Source organism: Hippocampus guttulatus, chromosome 15, assembly GCF_054856545.1.
Source record: "Hippocampus guttulatus isolate MCC_2025c chromosome 15, RoL_Hgut_1.0, whole genome shotgun sequence".
In the NCBI taxonomy this organism is placed as follows: domain Eukaryota; kingdom Metazoa; phylum Chordata; class Actinopteri; order Syngnathiformes; family Syngnathidae; genus Hippocampus; species Hippocampus guttulatus.
Genome location: NC_141275.1, coordinates 7080831 through 7106067, shown reverse-complemented (window position 1 = coordinate 7106067; position 25237 = coordinate 7080831). Strand labels below are relative to the sequence as shown.

General features: G+C 43.3%; 1 protein-coding gene across 1 annotated transcript; it reads right to left on the bottom strand.

Annotated features, from left to right (window-relative positions):
* Positions 1–815: 815 nt before the first annotated feature.
* On the bottom strand, positions 816–23774 carry slc8a4a (solute carrier family 8 member 4a). Its single transcript, XM_086131145.1, has 9 exons — positions 23623–23774; positions 22608–22683; positions 18572–19974; positions 17968–18485; positions 10536–10642; positions 10121–10239; positions 6328–6427; positions 4306–4578; positions 816–2258 (listed from the first exon to the last, which is right to left on the bottom strand). Exons 3-9 carry the CDS (start codon positions 19904–19906, stop codon positions 1879–1881), a joined length of 2832 nt encoding a protein of 943 aa, XP_085987271.1. The 5' UTR covers positions 19907–19974; positions 22608–22683; positions 23623–23774; the 3' UTR covers positions 816–1878.
* Positions 23775–25237: the final 1463 nt, after the last annotated feature.

Genomic DNA, 25237 nt, shown 5'->3' with positions numbered 1-25237 from the left:
GTAGCGCTATTGATCAGCATAATATTGTTGTGCTTCACAACTGAAATGGTTAGATTTTCATTCAGATTATTTTAGAATTACCCATCTTGCACTGAAGTGTTTCAGACATTAATTTTGGTCACTTAAAAATACCCCCCCCCACCCCCCCAACAATCTAGTCAAGTCACATTTATTATTTATTGAATTGAATACAAATTTATTGTCATGTGTTGTATGTGTGGGATATTATTATTATTATTTCTCGCATCTCAATTGCGTACCAATGATGTGCTTGACCGTACACAGCATGTGAAATCCACTTGCTCACTCCTTTCCTGTCCACATGACATACGCGGTTGTTGGACAACGATCTCATGCAGGAAATTACGTTATCTCGTCGGATCACAAAGTGTCAGCGGTGCCTCGAGGTCTACTTCTTCAACAGCAATCGAATCCCAAAGATTGAACCGCACCCCGAAATGACACCTAAACACAGGGAATGCAAAACATTTCGCTGAATGTACTTTTGTAGCTCCTTTTGTGCTCCTGAATCACTGTGAAATATATTCTCGTGTTAAATTTGAACTTGGATTCTCATAAAAGATTATGGGGTGCAGTGACGGAGAGCTGACAGTTGGGGTTTAAGTTGACAAGCATAAAAAGATAAAGATTTAAAAAAAAGAAGTGATAAGGGGCTGTTCCAAATTATATATATATATATATATATATAATTTGTTTTATATATATCATTTTTTTTGTCCTGTCATTAATTAAAAACCACATGTTTCTAGTGCATCCTTGTGACTCTGGAAATGAAGACAATGAGGCACGATACATATCTTAAATTACGAACATTTATTTCCATTTTTTTTATTTTTTACATTAAACATGCATAACAATAGGTTTAAGTTTGACACCTCGACTGGAATTATTCTGTAAATATGGCTTTGCTAAATAAATAAATAGATAGATAAATAAATACCTCAGGTAAATACAGTTCATCTTTTGACATGGTACCGTCAATCTCAAACAACAAAACCAGTTCAGTGATTGTGCTTATACTCGATGCAAAAGTGGACTTTTGCCTTTTTTACTGTGCTTTTTCTAAGAGTGATCTTATTGAACGGTCACAGTGTCTGTATGATAGATGAGAAATCAAGACACGTCACCGAACATTTTGTGGAACGATTGACCGAATGCCTCTCGCCAATATGTACACACATATACAAAAAAAACACACAAATGTAAACACGCTCAAATTGTTAACACAATTTAAAGCAGGCACTCTGCCCTTTGGGGGAACCTTTTTGTTATGGATTGATTTTTATTTTTTTCAAGAAAATGTATTTTAACTCTGACTATACCAAACGTGATACAGATGAAGAGCGTTGAGAGATTACTGCTGAGATTTCACGTTACAGGAGCACATCAACACACCGTTGTTCAAACATTACATATTGCACTTTAAAATAGATTTCCAAAAAACTCTGTCCGATGCGTGCAGAAAAAAAAATTAAGTCTTTCACAAAATCCGCACACACAATGTTCATCTGTTACATGATACACAATGAATATTTAATGTCAAGCTCAAGTAATAAATACCAATGCACACTTTTTTTTTACAGTTACGTTTCCCTCTTTTCATTTAACCGAGTCGTCATCCAATGCACTAGAAAGTCCTATCATAAAAATGTAAAAGCTCACAAGAACTGTACAGAAACATAAAGTTGACAGGAAGCAAAATGTCAGGTTATCTGAGATAAATATGTTCAAAGGAATGACTGGATTAACAGGAAGGGAAAATATATTTAGTTGACTTCTGTGAAAAAAAAAAACCAACAACAGAAAACATTCTGGAAAAACAAGGGGAGGGGCCACATTTGGGCTATTCTCGCTATCTCAGAAGCCGGGCACGTGGCAGTAGGCCTCCAGCGAGGACAGCAGGATGTAAATGAACCACAGGGAGAGGAAGAGGAAGCAGGTGAGGAGCTTGGCTGTCCGTGGGCCTCCGAGCTCGCCGCCTGATATGCTCGGACGGCGGCGATAGAGCAGCACCAGCACGCACACCAGTGCCATGATGGTGAAGAGGGTGACCGAGAAGGCCAGGGAGCCCGGCTGAACCTTGAAACTTTTGCCTCTGGTCTTCCAGTAAACGGAGGCGATGGTCCACGCCACCCCGATGCCCAGGAACACATTGACCGCGTTGCTGCCTGTGACGTTCCCGATGGACGCATCAGCATATTGGTCCTGGATTGCGGCCACTTTACTCGCAAATGTGTCTGGAGCACAAAGATAGGGCAGGAGACAATTTGTGAAATGCAATTTTAAGTTGTCTGCAGTTTGTCAGACTCTGAATAGGATACGCAGGAGAGAAAACGGATGGATGGATTGTAGCTTTTGCACCTTTTAGGGACAAATGCTTGTAGTTATGTACTTAAGATGGTCACTCCTTTTGAGTTTGTATTCTTATGGCAGGCCAAACCTTAAAGGGACACACAATCTTTTTATTTTTATTTTTTGGAAGACTTTTTAATTGCTTCGAGAAGTGCACAAGCAAGTGCTTTATTTTTTATTTTTTGCAAGCTACCCATCTTTTTTTCGGCGCTTTCTCAAGATAAAAATGAGATGAAACTTAAAAAAAGAACATGCAATATTTCGATTTTTTTTAAAAATGTACTTCATAAATGTTTAGAAAATAATGTACTGTACTTCCAATTATATTACCGACTGTAGTTTGTAGCTGTTCTTCAAAAGCTCACACAATCACTTTATTGTATTGTCTTGAAATGTCAAAGACAACAACATGAATTTAATTCTGAAACTAATGTTTGACCACTCTAAAACAATGGACAGTTATATAATCTGAAGGGCACTCGAACTGGAAGGCTGATGGCGCTTCTTTCCGTTGCCAAGTTTCATAAACCTCGCCCCCACATGGAGGGGAAAAAAAAGCACATCGTGGCATAAGCGAAAGCTTTACACTGATTGTAGTCAGCAGAACTGCGTGTAATCCCGGAGCGCTTAGCATTTACTCCACTGTGCAATTAAAAACAACAAAAAAAAATCTATATTGTGTGCCACTCCAAGAAAAACCAAGCATTCAGACAACTCTCTTTAAATATTCTCATCGTTGCGGTTGTTTAGCCTACTGAGTCACTTGTGCATCTCTGTGTCTGTATTATAATGTCCCCTGGTGGCCATTGTGCACATATCAGAAGGACCGAGACGGGGAAGACATTTCAATGGGCAAAGCTAGACGAGTGGTTTGCGTTATGGGTATGGTCATGTAATTAATTAAATTCAGAAGTCGAGTCGCCGTGGTGCTTTTGCGTCAAATCGAGCTCCTCAACTCACTTTAACAGAGTTCCATGGCACTAAATTCCACAAGGTAACACCAAAAGTAATGCATTTGGCCCCAGGACAAAACAGCAAACAGGTGATTTTTTTTTTTCGGGGAATAATAAAGCACAATTACACAGGGGTTCCTGTGCTGCTCGAAGCCAAAAGCATGCTATATATATATATCTGGTGAGTGTCACAGTCTATGATAGTCTGAAGTAATCCAGCAGTCCTCAATTGCTCGGACAGTTATTGCACTATTCATCAGGCTTGTTTAATTTTTTTTTTTTATGTAGAGTCACAAAATGTTGCAATCTTCCTGAGTGATGAAAAATGATTCTCCCAACCAGGCAACAGATATGGGACGGGGAATGAGTGGTGTGATTAAATTTATTATAACCTTATTTTCCTTCATTTGCCCAATAACATCCATCTATCCATTTTCTGATCCGCTTTATCCTCACAAGGGTCACGGGGGGTGCTGGAGCCTCATCCCAGCCGTCTTCGGGCAGTAGGCGGGCCACACGCTGAACTGGTTGCCAGCCAATTGCAGGGCACATAGAGACAAACAACCATCCGCGCTCACACTCACACCTCGGGACAATTTAGAGTGTTCAATCAGCCTGCCATGCATGTTTTTGGAATGTGGGAGGAAACCGGAGTACCCAGAGAAAACCCACACAGGCCCGGGGAGAACATGCAAACTCCACACAGGGAGGCCGGAGTCGGGATTGAATCCACGACCTCTGCACTGTGAGGTCGACGCGCTAACCACTCGCCCACCGGGCCGCCCTATCCAATAACACCCAAACCAAATTGCGTTAAGGCAAAGCACATTGAAAGCAAAGTTCTAGACAATGTATGAGATACAATGACTCAAGAAGAACATGTTAAGACAGTAACAGAGTCAAAGGTCACCCGGTTCTTCCCAAACAGCTGCTCCTGCAGCGGAGGCAAACAACAGACGTAACGACAGTGGGCACCCACCTGGGACAGACGTGCCCAAGGCCACGAACACCACGGCTGTGACCGAGTCCTTCAGCCCGACGGTGCACCCGAAATGAGAGGCCAGATCCCCGGTCACGGCTGTCAGGATGCCAATTAATGAGATGGACACAAAGAAGCAGGCCCAGCCGTTCCAGTACTCGGTGGGTGGGACAAAAGCAAAGAGCACTTTCCAGAAAACTGTCAGGAAATGCATTATGTAATCAAAGCAGGAGGGCAGGCGCTCTTCTCCGCTTTCTTCCTCATCGTCATCACCTAGGGGAAAGGTAGAGGAGACTGGAATTAAGACCGAAAAACGTGGACCACACCTGTTACTATTTCAAGTCCCGTGAGTCGGGCAGTAAACACGCTGGTTCATCAGTGAGTGCATCTGAGCAATCAAACACCTGCAGTGATCTGATCTGTGCCGTATTATAATGACCGATGTTTCCTAATATTGTAGCGAAAGAAGGTAACCCAAAATCTTTGAATCGGCACACGGTTGTTTACCATTACAAAATATAAACCCAACCTACCGTATTGGCCCGAATATTAGACGGCCCTGATTATAAGGCCCTTCTTTTTCAAGACTCAAGTTTGAAAAAAGACTTTTTGAACACCAAATTAATTTTTATACAGAATATAATGACAGTATATCTGAAACAAATGATTACAACAATATATTTGAGAGAAAAAGCATGTTATTTTGCCTCATTCAAATCTTAATATCTGAATATTTAAATATGAAAAACTAAAGTGAAATCACATTCGTAAATGAATGGCTTCTGGTTTTTGAAATGTAAATTACATCAAAACTTCTCCTCAGCTGCCGGTTAACCTGGCCGATCTTCGACCCACCTTTCTCCAGATTTTCTCCATTTTCTGTTAGCTCTTCTATTGTTTTCTTCTCTTTTCTTTCTTACCGCTATTTTTATTTTTATTCTTCGTTACAGGGGTTCACTTTGGCCTGGGGAGTCAAGTTCAGCATTCGCTTCTATATCTGGTGCCATCTGGCGTCGTGAATGGGTATAATGTCTAGACCCCAAATATAAGACGACCCCCACTTTCTCAGTCTTATTTCAATGCAAAAAACACCGTCTTATATTCGGGCCAATACGGTATATAATCACATAGTTAAGTATTTTAGTGAGAGGGTTTAGTATAAAAGCAGGAGGTGCTCTTTCTATTTATAAACTCTGCACGCACACTTGGGTGAACTCAGGGGAGAAAAAGAGTGGAAAGAGCATGTTAAGGAAAATGACACATCGAGCGTGCGAGTCATTTTTTTTGTAGCACTTATATGCACGACTGCCGATCTAAAATGTCATGAAATCCACCTGAAAACGTATAAAACAAATGCAAAAAAAAAATGTTTACCACAGTGCAAAAATGGCCATAAATACTTGATGGCCATTAATTGTACAGGCGGGGGAGAGCTGGCAAGTTCAGTTTTTAATGATGGACCACATGCATTTTTAATTAACTGTCTGTCTGGGATGGGAGGGGAGGGGAGGGGGGGGGCAAGAAATGAGCACAGAGCTACAGAAGTGTTTGCTTGCCAAAGTACTAAAATAGCAACAGCGGGTCGGACAGGGGGGAAAAAAAATAATGAACATTGATGAGAGTAATATTTTCATTTTTGTTTGACCACAGTCTATGATGGCAGCATTTTTAGCAATTAGTAGTGTGTGCTCGAACAAGAATAAGGCAATAAAACAATTACCTTGTGTAGCCCCTTCGAAAAGATAAGGAGCATGGTCTAGAAGTGAAAACATGAAAACAATACTTCTTGCCCCTTTCGTTTTCATGCTTGGTGGAGAAAATAATTTTTCTTTCAATTGGATTCTTTTCAAATGGATTCTTGACAAAGTGGAACATTTTGGATACTGGACACGAGGCAAAAACGGTGGCTGGTGAGAAGCAGCTGGCAAACTAAATCGGGCCCCAGGCAGTATCGACCTCTTCCACAGTTTTTGGTGACAGAGGAGTGACGTGTTGAGACAGTTTTTGGACGTACAAACTCACCTGCACTGACAGTGACGGCACTAACAAATTGTTCCCTCCAGCTGCTGCTCCCCACCACCAGAGCCAGGTTCGTCTTTTTAATCAGCTTGTCCACCGTGCTCTGCAGAGAGACAAAAACGGTCATGAAACCGCTGCCTAAAATCACATCCGGATCGCATTAAGGTGTGACAAACGCCGCTTCATATCCACATGGAGTCAACTCCTTCGATTGGAGTGAGAACCAACCCTCTGCCTATTGTCGCGCTTTTATTTGTTTTCCACAAAAATCTCCCTGAAATTGAGAAAGATGACGTGACTTCAATGAAGGAAGTTGGAATGATCGTCGTGATGTCATCAAATTGAAGTCGGAGACAATAGCGCTCGAAAAGAAGGCACCCCGGTCGGGGTATTGCATTTCGATTGCACATCTAATCGGAGAGGATTAGATTTAATGGGAGGGCTGAAGGACGTAAAAAAAATTATTATAATCTAATTGCGATTTAGTTTCTCCTCAATATCATGATTGTGATTTAACGAGATTATGTTTTCAAGGTCCTCTTCCTGTGTACTTTTTAACAAACACAAGTAATAAATTAATCTGTATTACAATAAACATCCATCCATTTTCTAATCCGTTTATCCTCACAAGTGTGCTGAAGTCTATCCCAACTGTCTTCGTTAATGGAGCGCCCTAAATTGTCCCTATGTGTGAGTGCGGATGGTTGTTCGTCTCTGTGCCCTGCGATTGGCTGGCAACCGGTTCAGGGTGTCCCCCGCCTACTGCAAAAAGACGGCTGGGATAGGCTCCAGCACCCCCTGTGACCCTTGTGAGGATACGCGGATTGGAAAATGGATGGATGGAATTAGTTCTTTACTTACTAAACACTGAATTGTAGTCTTTTAATCATTCACTATGACAACTTTACCAAATTCTACTCAACCTATGTGGCGCAAACGTAAATCGGAAGTCAGATGAGAAAAATAATGCAAACAATGCGTGTAGCTTTATCACTTCAACTTTTCACGTTTCATAAAACAATATTTGCAAACATGTTGGATCTCACTGAACTTACCGCGACACTACATCAATAAATACATTTGAATTTGATTATCGGTAATTTAATGTTTCAGCAATTTTTAATGGAGTGGAGTCAAGTATTTAGTTTTGTGGTGTGAAATACATTTTTATGCGTCAAAATAGACATCATACAAACGTCGTCGTAAAGCACAAAGGTACCCGAAAGTCAGAGGACTTTAGTAAGTTTGGTTGTGAGTGAAGTTATCACTTGCCCCTTTTTTTTCCCCACTTTTCCCAAAGATAGGAAACGATAAGTGGGAACCATTGTCAGAGTGCATGTGTGCTAGTAAGATTCAGAGATAGAGAGAGATACACGCACGCAAAAGAAACAAGTCAATTGTTATTGCCAATCCCTGTGGGCATTTGCTTGACCGACTGCACTGCGTCACATTGAGACTGAAAGAGGTTGAACAATATCTAATTTGGGAGAACAGAAAAACAACAAGAACATATTCTCTCGGGATAATGCAGCGTTCTGCACCGGTGGATCCGCTGGGGGGGGGGGAGAGTGAAAGGACTGTCATTCATCTAAAGTGCATTTTCACATGAGTTTAATTTAAAATGGTGGTTTTCGGTTTAAAGCTGTTCTGTTCGATTTGACTCAAAGCAAACTTCACCTCACCCCTCTCCCACAGTCACTTCCAAAGATTTTTCAGGGCATGCGATCATGTGGTAGGTAGCATAGCAAGCCATCAAGGATCGCTTTTTGCCATCCACCGTTGCGCCGGAAAAATGGTAAAGATCATGGTGGGTTTTCCCCACACACACACTATTTTTGTCTTTTGTATTTTGAAGAAAAATATGGAAAAATGTTTGATAATACGGTAGTAATCCAATTTCATTTCAAATTCATGAATTTCTAATGAATACATTTTTAATAGAGAAAACAATTTCATATACTGTATACATTTTTTGCAATTTTTTTTAATGTCATTGCTTACAATAAGTCCATTCATGAATCGTTTAACAGTCCAGCTCAGACGTCTGCAGTAAACATGCTTTTTAACGAGGATCCCAAATCAAAATTCACCACGGAAAAGAGAAACATGCCTTTTGTTTGCATAGTAATCACATCATTCAATCAAAGTCATGGAAATTCGATGCTCCAGTCTCCTCTTCCGCATACAATGTGCACCCTGGAAAAGGGATCAAGGAACGGATGCGGAATGACAACAACAAAAAAAGTCTCTCTTGCGAGTATGTTTCTAGTGAGTAATCACCACGTCATATGAAAACAAGCGGATTTCTGTCGTCGAGTCGGTGCTTGTTAATGACCAAATCAACTACTGCACATGGATCTATCTTGTGACTTTATTGACGCTGCCAAAAGCAGGCAGGAACCTGAAAGCACGAAGCAAAAGGCATCACTGCCGTGCCTGTTTCACTTCCAGCCGCCCTGATATTGATGCGGAACTGCGTATCCATCCGGTTTCGATGGCGCTTATCGTGATTGGGGTCGTGGGTGAGCTGGATCCTGTTGCAATTAACTTGGGATGAGAAATGGCGCGCACACTGGAATGGTCGCAAGTCAACTGCAGGCCGCGTTGATAACAGCAGGGGTGGTCGAATTACAAATATTTGTGGCCTTGCTGTCCTTTTCTTGTGACCCGCAGAATTTAGGGGAAAGAAAAGAATCATGTTGAAAATCATCCACGTTGCTATGTAAAAAAAATAGGAATACAGTGTAATACAAAAAGAAAGGTGCTAGGTGTGTGTGTGGGTGTGAAAAGTGTGACGCACACACACATCCCCCATGTGTGCGTTGCCCCTGTCACATACTACGGCTCCTGAAAAAGGAATTGGTTACGATCATAGAAATACAAAGGAACAAATTCCAACTACAACAGTAACCAAATTTCTCTCTCTAACGCACCAGTGAATCGAAATCATTCCGTTGTCGGTCGCGCTCTTTAAAGTGTGCAGTCGTTTTCAAAATGGATTTCTATGACACGCAAGTCAAAGGAAAACTTGAGTCATGGGTCGCGCCTCTTTAGTAGTGTGCACAAATTTCTGCATGATGGGTGTGTCAGCACCGTGGACCTGAGAGGGTGTATAGCTAAAAAACGTGCAGACCAGGTTTGCTGGGGAAAAAAAAAGGACTCGAGCACAAATGTGCGAATATGGCCCTTGATTTTTTAATTTGCAGAACGGCATACAAAACTATTAATTTGATGGATTGGTTTTCGTGTACTGAGTGAAATACCTTCAAAGAAAATCAAAACATCCTCCATTTTTGTAAAAGATGTACAATTTTATTTTGTGGATTGTGGATTATACAATGCGCTGTGACTTGTTTTGAAAACTGCTGTAAAAATAATAATATTATTATTATTATTATCATGAACAAACAAACTGTTCTGTCCAAAATTTAAAGTCAATTCAAGTTCAAATGTTGCATTTAAGTTACACTCAGAGCAGCGTAGTTCGCAGCCAGAAGTGGCGTCATCAAAGCGGAAGACCCGGAAACAGGAAGTAAAGCGATAGATCGTCAACAAGAGAAACACGTGACGGTAGTCGAGTCTAATCCAGCACAAATCCACACACACTTTACGCCTTTGGTAGCATCGTGGTTTCACTGTACTGTCCAAACCAGGCTGAGGCAGTACACAAACATCCAAATGAATAAAGTAGTCATGCGGACCACAATAAGTACAAACAAACGAGTGGTCGATTCGATTCGGTACAGGCGCATGAGTAACCTGAAGACAGAAGTTGATCCTGCTTCTGAGGGATTACCTTAAATTCGTAGGACTCCTCAATGACCACCTCCAAGCTTGTATGTTCTCCCAGACAAGGGCAGCCCATCTTTGCCACGTCCTCCGGCCCGACTGGCATCTTGTTGTCATTGGTGTCTCCTGCGCAGATCGGACAAGTGTCAGTCCGGTTACCCGGGTAGCCCCTGCACATGACGTGCGCATTATGAAGCACTGGTTCCGCTTATACGGTTGGCTCATAGGGACTTATGAGTCGTGTCAAAAGCTGTTCATGTTAGCTATAGACGGATGGATTCTGAATCCATGACCTTGCATAATCATAAGTCAAATTCTAAACATCTCCACGAGACGGCCATTTAAAATGAAAAGCACTTTTCTCCCCACCTGTGGGACTGTGTGAAGAGGGGTGATGCAAAACTGAGAAGATTGTTTCTCACCGTGTCGCTGTCCCACTTCCAGCAGAATGGGCTCTTCCAAAATAATGGTAAAAGTCTTGTTCTTCTCATACTCCTCATCGTCGATGATCTTCACGTTCAGCAGCTTCCTGAAAGTACGAGGTCAAAAAGCCACAGACACGGATCAATGAATGAGTCCCAATTATTTCAGAAATGGCAACCATTTGACAAGAAGAAGACAAATGCATTTGTTGGCTCACTGCCGGAAAACGGGAGGCTCCTAATGCCAAGTGTGACTTGAAAATCCAAATACAAGCATTTGGAGTCAGAAGCGGCGTAGCCAAGAGGCAGGCAACCCACACAATGAATCATGAAGAGCCTGTTATACAGTATGTGAAGATAGCAGCTCGGCACTTGAATAAAATGTCACTAAAAATCTTTCCCAATGATGGAAAACGGCATTTATAAAACAACGAAGCTGGGTGGCCGTAACAAAGCCACTAATCTTAATCTGGAAAGGATCAATGTGTCCTGCATTAAAAAATAAAAAAATAAATAAAAAAAGACATGAAATGTGAAATGACTTACCTATTCTTTTCTAGATTTGTGATAAAACCAGCGCAATCATTCAACAATTCCCTAAATTTGATTCAGTCATCGGATGCCAAAGTGCAGGGGTGACAAACAAATTTTTGTCACGGGCCACATTGTAGTTACGGTTTGCCTAGGAGGGCCATTATGAATTTTGGGAAACCATACACAAATGTTTAATCCCTTCCACATATTACATACACAGCACACAACAAATTGACGAATGACTAGTTTTAAAATCAGATGTTAAGAATAATGACTGTTATTGTGGATGACATATGACAATTTGAAATTTTGGTTCAGATTTTAGCAAGCATCATGGAACTTGACATGCTTGATTTTCTTTCACGGGCCACATTAAATGATGTGGCGAGCCAGATCTTGCCCCCGGGCCTTGACTTTGACACCTTGCCAAAGTGCTTAAAAAAACAAAATCAGAACTCAACCAATTGGACTCAATCACCTGAGTGGGACCCGCTGCCTTTCACTCGAATTTAAGTGGAAGTAACTGAAATAGCGCGCGCACACGACAACACAAATGATGCTCATTATTTTGCTCTCTGCGGAAAGTGGCCTTCAAGGCACACTAAAACAAACCCTTCAGGCATCTCCTGGTACATAGCTGCTTGAATCTACATTTGTGAAGCTGCACTTTTCAACTATGACGGACATGCACTATTTTTCTCGAGTCGCTTCCTTCTCCTGCACACGCTCTCTCTCTCCTTTTTTTTTCTTCACCTCCCTAATGATATGTGGGTGGTTGTCTATTTCCGTCTACACATACACAGCGCGCCCAGGATGCAGCAAACATGCAGGAAGTGCCCTTTTTTTTTTTCTCACAGAAGAAAAGCAGATTTATTTTAAACAAGAATGACACGTCAGGGGCAAAGTCATGCCAGTGGGAAGAAAAGAGCCTGGAGGCAACTGTAAGAACTCGGGTGGATTATGTTGAGGGACAAAGTGAATTTACTCAGAGGTGCTATGTGTAGATGTTAGTTGGAGACTGTTCCGTAGCAATGGAATGTGTATCAGCAGCATCTGTCATCCCGTCTCCATGGATGATGTTTACTCATTTGTGTAGTGAGATGAACAGGAAGTAAGTGATGATTATCATTTCCATCTTAAAGAGTCTCCACGCGCGAGATGAATGTCTAAAAGTGAAGTGAAATCAAGACGCTAGCTTGAATGGCTGGAGATTCATTTGGGTCTCTTCGGAAAGATTTCCAATCAATGAATTCACAAAGACCGCAAAGGATTCCAAATTTTCACTGAGCAGTGAGTACAGCTGGCAGCCAAGAAGGAACTGGAGAACATACTCAAAAATTATCCTTCTGCCAGAGCCGAAAATGATGATCAGAAGTGAAATTAAAGACCAAACTTGAGTGAAAATCATAACACAAGTGCCAAAATATTCACACGTAACGCCAATCACTTCAGAATTCCGAAAAAATAAACAATGCACGCTAAAAATGGCAATTGTAATTCCTTTGACTTAGCTGACCAAATTGCACCTGTAACAGTCCTGACTGCTTCAAAAAACTGCACTGACATTCCTACTGGGTTACAATAATCCATTCGACTTCACAGAATATCTGTTATTAATCACCAGACACTCAGTATTGTGATCTATTTGGGACATTGATAGCACGCATGAACATAAATCAGCGGCCATTTCATTTTGTACAAGATGGGCAACAATAATTCTGCCATCCAAAAGTAATAAAGCTCCACGTGCATCATTGTGGCCATCGTTTGCTGTTATGGAGATTGCACTGCATCATACTAAAAGGTCTGTATCGTATGCTAATTATTTTACCTCATGAGAGGGGGAGGGGGGGGTAAAATTAAAACTAGCCCCACAGTCATAATTAGTCCGTAAAAATGAAAACATCTCCGACAGTGTCTGTTGTATAGGATCTGACAAGGCTGCGCTTAATGTGGTGACCAGTCAGCATATGCGCATCTCGTCCACGCATACAAACCAGAAGGGACAAGTCAAATGCGGGAAGCATTCCTTGAAAACTAAAATTGGCGATCCATTCAAGTAGAGCGTTCAGGGTGTCACCGAGAGCTGACATGAGCTTTATGGATGACGCCACTCAATTTTGCTCGTCTTCCAGTCCTGTTTGTCCGCAGGTCACGGTGAACTTCTCATTACAGTGGCTCTTGTCAGATAGCATCTAGACTGTAAGGTCCCTACCTACCGAATAGTTCTTATAAGTGGATGTGATTTCATTGAAGATTTGGTCATGTGTAAGGTTTTTTTCTGCAACACAAAGCAAGGTGATGAAAGATTTTTTTTGAAAGATAAATGCACTACTTGACTAGAAGTGACCATGAATGAAGACGATTTCCATTTGTTGAAGATGAGCAACACGCTGAATATCTCAAAGGGATCAAGTGAGGGCGTCGATGCTGGAAATGAGCACTAGAAGCGGCACAGAAGCACCGTGAAGAAATAGGTTTCCTATATCCCCAGGCAATGTTAGGATCTTGACACATTTGGGATTGAGCCGGGAAATCAATCATTCGCTGTACATCTAAACTTAGATGGAAGGCACTGAGCTTCTTCACGATATGTTGTGTGCGCTCTTCCAACATAAAATCTGAAAAAAAAAAGATTTGTTTATGGTTCATGTTTTTTCCTACTGGAGTAAAGCAGCTTTATTTGTTTGGTAACCCTTCGGCGCATGGAGGTGTGGCTGAGAAGGTCGGGAAAGTGCGTTGGATAACTTTGTTAAAATATATTTGCAAATACAGTATCTCTTTTGTGACGCGAGTCCTGGAACTTTTTTGACTCACCTTATACATATCCATCCATTTTCCGATCCGCTTATCCTTACAAGGGTTGCAGGGGGTGCTGGAACCTATCCCAGCCGTCTTCGGGCAGTAGGCGGGGACACCCTGAATCGGTTGCCAGCCAATCGCAGGGCACACAGAGACAAACAACCATCCGCGCTCACACTCACACCTAGGGACAATTTAGGACGCTCCATTAACCTGCCATGCATGTTTTTGGAATGTGGGAGGAAACCGGAGCACCCGGAGAAAAAACCCACGCAGGCCCGGGGAGAACATGCAAACTCCACACAATGAGGCCAGAGCTGGAATTGAACCCGGTACCTCTGCACTGTGTGAGGTCGACGGGCTAACCACTGGACCACCGGGCCGCCCTTATCCATATCAATGTTAGAATGTTTTCCATCTGTCCTGAAACAGGACGGAATTTCTATGGGGAAGACGTCTTTGTGCAATGATTTTGAAGTTCTTGCAATTTGGTAGCATTACCCAACCATGCCCGTAGCGTGCTCCCTTTATCCACATGTGTCTGTTAGTTCACAATGTTATTGATCGGCAACAGCATTAAGCGTGAGGAGTTAAGAACGCTGGCTATTGATTTACCTTTCCAGAAGTGTTCCCCCCTCCATTCACACAGCTTTCATTTTAGCTTATGTAACCGCCCCTGTTATCCACTTTAGCCTCAACCCGTGTGTTGCGGCACACGTACTGAGGCGCTAACAACCCCCCCCCCCAAAAAAAAAAACCCCAGACGCACAAAAGAAAGCCCTACATAAGCATCGCGGGGTCTGTGAAGTGCTTCAAATAATCCATAAACAAAGCATGTAGAACACTTCTCTTGCCAGCTTGTTTATTTTCGCTCAGCGGCTTGCCTGTACAACTTGGAACTATTTGCTACACCGCAGAAGTGAGATGTTCATTTCTCATTCCACTAGATTTTGAGTTCAAACTGGCTTTGTGGCAACAAAAAAAAAGATGACAAGTATGTCTTCTTTTCACACAGTAAAACACATGCGGACAGACACACAGAATCACAAACGCGCCAAGGTCTTATCCTGGCGTCCGGGAGGCATCGCTAGGTTTACAGAGAAACTTGGGATGGGTGAGAGCATCCAGCTGCGTGTGAAGGATGAACATAAGCAGCCGGTGCAGCAGGGAGGAAAAGAAGGGCAAATATTGCTCACTCATTGGCCACCGTATTAGGTACACCTGCACAGTCTTGTCGAGAGCCTTATCAAACATTTGGCTGTTACAAAGCCCGGCTTAAACGTTTGCCAATGCAAAAATGAATGAATCGGTAGCTTCCGTCAAGCATCCTCATTGCTGAAAGGGGCTCCGGTTTCATCCAGATGTGATGAAGTTGATTGTTGTTTCTGTTCCATGGGAACCAAATGTAATTGGGACCCATACTATTCAGGATGTGATCTGATAAGATTCGACAGTGTTCCAAAATAAGTGCCCCAAAATAATAAACAGGATATTTCATCCTTCGGGTATATCCATACACTTATTTTCGATAGTATTTGTCCTCATTAGCTTTGCAGATGAGCTGGAATTTATCCAGCTGGCTTCGGGTGAGAGTTGGGATACACCCTGGAACAGTCGTCAACCAAATAAAGGCTTTCGCTCTCATCGACACAGTTTTTTTTCTTTCTTTTTAACAGCATCAACAAAAGCCTTGCCTTGTAAAGAAAATGCGCATCCCTACCTATTGTGTATGGGATCTGAATATGACCCATGTTTGGATGCTGCCTGAAAACAAGCTCATCTGTTCAGTGACACAAAAGGTCACGCACATAAACTGAAAGCAAAGATGCCCTGAGTTCAATCTGCATGTTTCAAGAGGACAGACCGAACGCTTAAAATGAAAAAGATATGATAAAAGATTCAGGACCGTCTGGAGCTTGCGCATAGCTTGAAGCAATAACTCAATTTGATCTTGTTAAAAGATTTAGGTCTGAGAGCAAAACTTTAGTCTGCGCTGTGGTAAATACATTGAGTTCATCCACATGCACTTGGAAAGCGGGAAGAAGCAGAGCACGGTGATGCAAACAGACTTTTCAATTTGGATTTTCCAAGGCCGGCGGGAATTTTCACCGGTTCATATATGTTCTTGTTTGGATGTGGGATCAGAGGTTGACTTTTTGTTGTTGTTGTTGTTGCCTTCCACGGTGGTTCCATTGATAAAGAAAGCAAGATTCCAAACAAGACTGGCTGTGGTTCTGTTTTCCAGTAATAATCTGATGAACAGTGAAGTATGGTCTCTGCCCTCCAACGCAAATACAAGGCGCCCGCTAGCCCACAATTTCACTTTGTTGTACAGTACACCCTTGACTCATTAAGCACGGCTTGTGTAGTTGTCTGCATTATGTGAAGATCATTAGGGAACCGCTCTCAACTTCCGGTAATTGCACTGGATGCTCAGGAAAATCTTTTCAGTGCCCCCTTGGAGCAACATTTGATTTATAGCATTGGAGACACAGCCATTCGATTTTCAAATCGTAAACATATTCCAAAATGCCAGAATTTGGATCCGTTCAAATTTCACCAGCAATGTGAGAACAGGACAGAAATTGGGGGGGAGATGCGAGTTCTCTGTGCATTCACCTGCCGTTTTTTTCCTCTCTCGGCGCGCTCAGCCAACCCACACAATACTCCCACTCACTAACCCTGCAATCCTGCTTGCGCAGACACATTTATTTGACACGTTTTATTCAGTGTTTCTCCCTGTGTCTAAATGCTACTCACGCTTTCGCTTACCGTGCTGTAGATCATTTGCCGTTCTTAGCATAAATTTGTTGATGAAGATGATGACGCAAAAACACGTTAATAGGTACCTCACGCCAATCCTTCTCCAGTTCCTCGGTTCTGTACTGTTTTAATCCCTCCACACTGAAGTGTTGCATAACTTCATCTTTTTTTTTTAAATAGGCACTTGGTGTTACATTTTGAATGTATGGAAAGTGCAATCCAAATAAATTGGACTTGATAAATCAACACGAACGTGATGAACGTCGGGTCGGCATCAACGAGTTGCTGCTGACATTTCGATATTCTTTGAGTACAGCGCTGTAATTAAAAAATGACAGATTAGGGAGGGAATGCGATGAAACAATCTATATTCCCTGACGATTGACAGCTCACACACCAAACAATTCATGCAGAAAACACGTTAGCACAATAGAGTGATGGAGTCGCTTGATGGCATTTTCGACCTGAGGAAAAAATAAATGGTCTTCTTGGTGCCCTCGCTGTTGGGACACCCAAGTAATTTTTGCACAAGTTGGCCGAACCGGTAAACGTTTACGCATTGGTCCTAAAGTCAAACTTTGTGTGACAAAACTCCAAAATCATAATTTTTTGAAGCACACGTACTGAATCGGTTTCTTCAACTCAGGTCGCGTGAACAACAACAACAACAGTGGCCTTTTTATGACATTATCCTTGTGCCACATTGTCTAGGCATGAATAATCGATAAAGATTCAGTCCCACTGTTGCACCGGTTCTCTCTCACCTACCAAAGATGAGCATTCAGAAACCCAAATGTAAATCAGTTCAAGCGATGGACTAGTTTCATTCACAAGCTACAAGCACTCAGCCTCGTCAGGCCAAAACACATCAGTAGCGACCAGTCGACATCATGCTCAAAACGACATTGCGGATCAGTAAAATCAATTAATTGTTCCACTTCTCTGTACAAGTTCCGCAAACATCTCAAAAGGGTTTTCATGTCAAATCTACACTCATCCATAGTCAACCCCCCCCCTCGCCATTTTCTTCCTCTTTACATCAGCTATTATCTGCTTCACAATGATATCCTCTCATCCTCCCACAACGACTCTCTGAATGAGCGAAGTTTCTCCGAGCCCGCATGTCAACATGTGGGCTCCGATGTTTGATTAAGAGATGCGAAGGAACAGAGGAAGAAACCATCCATCCATAAATTTTCCATAGCACTCGAGGGAAGCTGGAGTCATTCACATTGTCACCGAGTGGGAACTGAAACGCCCGCGCGGCGAGTGAGGCGAGTGTACCATCATTAGCGACGAGGAGCAAAGCAAGAAAATAGATTTTGTCACTCACATGGTCTCATCGTTCTGAAACTCCAGCTTGCCGGACACTTCCTCGTAGTCCTCGCCAGCCTTGGCTGTGCCCTCGACAGTGTGGTAAGGCACCGCCACCTTGCCCCTCGCGCCGGACGTCCGGTGAACCTTGACCTGCATGTTTCCGACACTTTCGCTGACCCTGGTCAACTTGCTCTCGAACGTAAAGATGCCGGCGTGGTCGTCGTCGTAGATGGTCACCGTGGCGGTGTGAGCGCCACCCAGGGCGGCTTTCGGCGGGATGTGAGAGGACATGCCGGCCATGCTGTTGCTGGAAGAGAGAGAACGCGGCTCCAGGACGGAGACCTCAGCTCGGTGCACGATGCGGGGGTTGCTAAGGCGCACGTAGAAGTGTTCATCTTCTTCGAAAATATCATCATCGATCACACCGACGGTGAACTCTTTTGTGGTCTCGCCAGGCTTGAAGACCAAAGTGCCCTCTGCGAACTCATAGTCTGACCCAGCATTGGCGGTGCCATCCTCCGTGCGGTAGTCGACCTATTTGGGCGAAAATATGTCCATTTCAGTGGTCATAAATAATAAGCCGTTGATTTTAAACTTAACTCTGTCTTTTGGTTTCTCACCTTCACGGTGCAGCCGGCTTCTCCTCCGTGCCGGCCGACTGAGAGTTTTAAGGAGCCGCAGTTTTCAAAGCACTGGTAGTGGGAAGGGTCAAACTGCAGGTAGATGGTGTTGGGGTCCTCTTCCTGTCCGCTCGCCTCGTGGCAACTCACCACCTTCCGAGCTTGGTCGGCGGCGTGCTTTTTCAGGATGTTTCCGGCGCCAATCATCATCCGCGTGGCTTGGATGCGGTAGAAGGCTCGGCTCTTCTGTTGCTGGACTAAGACTTGGTAGTTAGCCATTTCGATCAACTGCTCCATATCCTTCTCCGGATGCCTCTGCTTCAGTTCTTTTAGGGTGCGAGCCATCTCCCTTCTCGCTTCCTCCTCTTGGTCCTGCTCCGCGCTCATCCCTCCACCTTCCTCCACCCCCTCCAGCATCCCATCCAGAGCCTCTTTGGGGTGAGTGTGCGAGTTGACTCCCTGGCCGTCCATCTCCAAGTCCATTTTGGCGAACATGGCGTCCCCTTCTGATTCGATGATAATGCCGCGATTCTTGTCGGCACGGTAGCGTTTGTTGACGTACTTGTAGAAGAGCAGACGGCGGTCTGCGATCCAGGCTTGTAGCACGCAGAGTGGGAAGAAGAGAAAGGTGAGAACTGCCTCCCAAACTTCCACCTCGCCGGGAGAGAAAACGGACAGGATGAGGTACAGCCAGATGTAGGCAAAAATACTCCAGGCGCCAGTGACAAAAAACACCCTGAGGTGCTTTATCTTGCGGGTCTCGTTTTCTGGCACTACGTAGACACAGATGGCTATTATGATGAACATATTGAACGCGGCACTGCCCACGATGGTGCTCGGACCCAGAGCTCCGGATTCAAAATTATGGCCTACCACCTCAATGACGGACAGAAGGATTTCTGGCGCCGATGACCCTAAAGCCATTAGAGTCAAGTTGGACACGGTCTCGTTCCAAATGCGCACGGTTGTCGTCGTCGTCTCACCGTTGGGCTTCTTGATGGTGATCTCTTTTTCCTGAGAGGTGATGACCTCAATCGATGACATGAAGCGGTCGGCGATGATGGACATGCCCAGGAACATGTATATGAGAGCTGCAAAGTAAACAATGGCTCGAGCCACCTTATCACCCACCACGGGGTTCTGGGGGTTCCACATGGGTAGCACCACGCCGTCAGAGCAGTTATCTTCACTGCTGCAGTTTCCCGCTGGGCTGCCAGAATTGTCATGGCTGGAACTGCCTCGGGACACGTGGGTGACTCCCGGCAGCAGCAGCAGCAGCAGGACGGAGATGTATACACAAGGGGTGAAAGATGAAGTCCGCTTTTGCAGAAACATGGTTCTGTGACGATGTTTTTTATTCTTTCAGGTTCAAGTTCCGCGTCGGATTTTGTTTACAGGAGCCGCTGCAAAAAGATGAAGGGGGAGGAGAAGGGGTGGGGGGACATGGACTTGTAAAGAGAATGGACTTGTTCTGGCAGTGAAAGCTGAGACACAGGTTCATTTCATATGAACATTTATTGTAAATCTTACTTTGGACACCATGACTGAACTTACGGTACTTACTCAACTAGATATCTGGCGATGTATTAACTCATTCACTCCCAAAGACGTTTTTAAACGTCTTTTCAGACTTGGTCTAGATTTGGCTGGTACTGAATGAGTTAACAAGCTTTAAGCCCCTTAGCTTGTTCATGTCTTTCTTTGGCATTTCAGCTCAGCAACAGCATTGGAAGAGAATTGCAATTCGAGTCCTGAGTGCTATTCCTGAAATAACACACATACTCTTTTGTATGCAAATGATGTGGGATCCAATAGCTTGGCAGCTTTGGAAACCAGAAATATTGGCACCTACTAATCGTTGAGTCATTGGTGTTGTCCTGCCCCACTCCCACACATGCTGTGTAATGTGGTCATTTTGTGCAAAAGCAGCGGTGGAGATGTTAACCTTTGCACTCGCGGTACGAACAGGAAAAGTGACTCAGGCTATAATGTATTGTCGAGTTAGATGGGATGCCAAAAATAAACCCTGGTAAAAAAAATAAAATAAAATAAGGAAGAAAGATCGCGTCTGGATCTGTGACTGTGAACATGGCTTGGCCGTTTTCAATAGGATGAGAATGCTGGGGATTTCATAAAGAGCCGTGTGGATGTGAATACAGCATATATACTGTAAAAGACGGATTTCTGTTCTAAAGAGCTCTTTGTGAGGGGGAAGAGTGTTGCCAGTCCATTTCTCGCTAACATTCGTTCATAGCCTCGTATTGACTTCTTAGTGACCTTTGAGATGGGTCTGATTGACCCTATGATTTTTTTCCATTCACCCGGAGACCTGGCAAACATGTGACATATTGTAAAAAAAAAAAAAAAAAAAAAATTCATCCGAGCTAATCTTTTCCGGCTACGGTTTTTGTGTCTCCACTTGCTTCTCAGTGATTTTGGAAAGATTTAGGTTGTCGGTTTAATTTATAACACTAAAGAGATTTTTGCCTCAGACCATCAGAGTGGGTCTGCAGCCTACTTTAATAAATTTACCGTGCCACCATTTTCAAAATATAAATACACCACGGAATGAGATCATTCCAGCCTTGAGATACCTTGGGGATTTAGGCTCTTAACATAACAGTAAATGGACTAGAATATGCGTCTGAAAAAGTCATTCGGTCTTTCATCGAGATTTCGGGACGTCCGTAAATGCACGTCTTTACGAAAGCCATTTAAAGTACATCAGAAGAAAACGTACTCGCGGTGTATTTCTTGGCAGCAAAAATGAACATTTGAACAGCTTGAGTGAATAATTCAGACGATAGCCAATGGAACCCAGAGGCTCCACATCATCATCAATATGAACACAGAGAGAAAACGGCACACTGGGGGGAAGGTATAATCTGAAGCGTCTGATCAAAATTTTAAGACCGTTTCAAAAATAGGTTGCCTGCCTACAGCAAAGAGCATGTGACAATGTTACAGCTCCGCCATGTGCTCTCATTGACATGCGGCGGGGAAAAAAGCTCCACTCTGACCCGCAAGCTCACGTTCGACCCAAGCGTCACATTTCAAGGTGAAGCCGAGCGGTTGCGGAAATCACAGAGACGTGTTCTTTTTCTCTGTGACACCTCAAAGAGACAACAAACAGATTGCGTTTGTGCGAGAGCAACAGCATCGGTGCCACCACACTGTTGCTCAGATGGCCTCACACATCAGCACCGCAGACGGCAACTCTGACAAATGCCTGACGCTCTTGCCTGAGGATGTCTTCCAGCGTTTCATCTCTACTTTTAGCAAAACCCATACAGACGCTTTAATGCTTCAAAGGCTTTAAGATTAATCACCCTGAAGAAGAAACAAGAATGGCTGCTCTTTGTAGAGAGGAACTCTGCCCTGCCAATTCAAGGAAGTGATTTCTGATATTACACGATATATAATCATATCAAATTTAATGCAATTTCTTCAGCACAAATGTTGTGAGGGTAATGTTAGCTCGATGGCACACCTTTGCCATGAATAGGTCGCGACAAGCCAAAGAGGTACAACATCAGTGAATTAGTATTCGCGGTGTTCACACACTGGAATACTACAAAACAATTTATTCGAGCTCTGCCGGGATTTCACATTTCTTCACCCGGCAAGCTAAACATCAAGAAAAATGAACATGGAAAGAAAACACATGACTGAATGATTGAATTCTGTGATGTACTATTGTTATCAAGGCTACACATGCAGCACTTGATGGCTTCAATTTGAATTGTATTTATTTGTTAAACACATGATCAAAAATGTATTCCGTTACAAAGACGAATTAAAGACTGTACGTCAATAACAATGCCTAAATAAGTACAAAGAACAATTCATTAGTGTTGAAATAACACAGCCACTGCATAAGGAATTAACATAATATGGCAAAATCCAACAAAGCAAAACAGCCCACACAAAACAGACGTTTTTTTGGTACTTTATCCCACGTGGGGAAATACATGAAGTTTTGCTTTTAAAACGGGAATTGCCTATATTTAACATGGCAAGAGCCATTTTGACTCACCTTGCAACAGTTGCTGAGTGAGCTTGCCTCTTTGAAGTTGAGAGCTTCAGAAGTGGAACGTACTTGGCAGTTCTCTCTGTAGCAAAAAAAAAAAAAAAAGTCTTAGATTAAAAATGTCCTGAGTTTCATCACCACCATAAAGAGACATGAGGGGTTGCCTGGAAGATGATTTAAGAAAGAACAGCGAATAGATTACGCTTACAGGTAGGAGACAATTGGGGGGGGGGGGGGCAAAAGGGTGAAATCTAAGAGAACGTTGCAGATGCAAGGGGGGGGGGGTCGATTATTAGCAGCAGGTTGCGCGTGAGAGACTAATTGACGGCTCCATTTGATGCGCACAGCACAGCAGCGCCACACGTGCTCACAGAAAGCTGAAAATCTCAAAGCAGCCTGGATATCGGGCTCCTTAGCGGCAGATGAGCAGAGGAGGCAGCCGAAGTGGCGTCCGCACATGCAAGCTGCTTCCCAATGATGTTGGCCGCTTGCGCTTTATGTGTTGGAATTCCTTTCCTATCAAACTTGAAGCCTCCGGATTAGTTCTTCATGTTGCTCCACAGCGATGAAATACCTCCCCCAAATGTTTTTTTTCTGTTTAAAAACAATACACTACACGTTCATCCATCCGCAGCCCGACTGTTGGTGCGTAAAATATGACCGACTCTCTTCTCTTATCGTCTCCTCGGAATGAGTCACAAATCCCGATAAAGTGCCGTTTTATGGAAGGGGTTCCGGAGTGTTTTTTAAATCCGACAAATCAATAGAGAGAGCTTTAAAAAAAATGGGGGTGAGAATGCAAGTAGGAACGCAAAAAGAGCCAGGCAGCTGGTGCACATGAGAAAAGGCGAGAATGAATGGATGGATGGGGATGGAACGACAACTGCGCATCACAAGGAGCAGGGCAAGATGGATAACGAGCGTGGTGGTGGTGGCGGCGGACGAGAAAAGAGGAATGAGTGGTGTGATGCCGAAAATTAAAAAAAAAAAATAATAAACAAATGCAAGTGTGGAGTCTTACTCTTGCGGTGGGCAGCGCTGGCGCAAGAGGCGAGGAGCGAGAAGGAGGAGAAGCGGTAACACTGCAGTGGAGACAAGGGAGGAGACGCCACACGGCTCGATCTGGACCTTCTGACTGCGCATCAAGAGTCCACAGCGAACCACTCTTTTTTTTTTTTTTTTTTTTTTTTTGTACTCCGGTTTGTTTTACATCATCACTCATCGCTCAGTGAGAACCCGTCACCTGTTGTCGTCTTAACAGCAAAATACACACTCGCTATAGCCACTTCCTTGGGTACACCTGTACAGTCTAAATAAGATGCCCCTACGCATGATGTATCCAAAAGTCTGCCTTTCCAAAAAATAAAAAATACTAATAATAAAGCTTCAGATTGTCAGTGGTTGTGGGTTGCAGTGGTGTAAAACTGCACTGCAACGTGGAGCCTACCGAGAGGTGTTTTCAATGAAGTGATCCTCTCAGAAAAGTGGAGGATGAAACTGAATGATTAGAAACACTCATCAGAAACGGTGCAGTGCAATCACTGTCAACAACCGCAATCCAATACACACGGCGCACAAATTGGGAACACTTCTGAGCGTAGGCCTACCACAACGCGAATCGATTACAAAAGGATGATGTGGAGTTCGACTCTTGGCTTCAGACTCTTAAGACTAGTTTATATTGTACTTTCAATTTAGCAGTGCTAACACAAAGTTATATCTCTGCCATTTATGTAAAATCCGTTGCAAAATTCGCAAAAGTTATAAATTGAGAGGATAATGGTGGAATACGAAAGTACGTCGCAGGCTTCCTCTCATGTTCCTAAAACATGCTTTTGTTTTGGTTTTGGGAGATTAAATCCTACCTGTCAACTTGCACGTTTTCCCCGTACTTTATACGTTTTTTTTTATCATTTCAAATCACGTACGGCGTATTACAACTTTTATGGGGGGGGGGGGGACAATTGTGAACTGATCTCACAAAGACCATTTTGGCTCAAAGACCATTTTGGTAGCCAATGACAATTCCGTCGTCGATCGCTACGATTGTCACGGCAAACCAGCAAAAAATCGTATATATTTTTTTCATCGCTGCGTACGGTCGGATTGATGAAACATGATGTGCGCATGCGCGGTAAACCGTTGTACGGTTTTGTTGCTTTGTAAGGGGAATCGTAATCATTTATAAGGGCAGCTATTAGCTGAGTTGACCGGTATGTTAAATTGTCCATAGGTGTGCATGCAAATGGTATGTTGTCGATATGTTGCACAGCCCAACGTGTACCCCGCCTCAGGTCAGTTGCGATAGCCCCATGCTCACTTCGACGACTGTATGAAGACTAGTTCTGTAGAAAATGACTCAACGGATAACTCTGCCATCATAGTCCTTGCAAATCATAAACCGTTACGAATTAGAGACATCATTCAGTCAACAGTCCTTAACATGAAGCGTGGGCTCATTATCTGGCATCTGTCATTCAGTGGTCGCTGTGAGCCATTCCCTTTAATAACTGTCAAAAATGAGCCTTGCTGTTAAGTGCAATAGCATGATTTAATCATGAGCAACGACCTGCGAGGAGGCAAAGCCGTGTTTATGGAGCAAATGTTAGCCACGCACGAGCTTGTATGAATTGGAT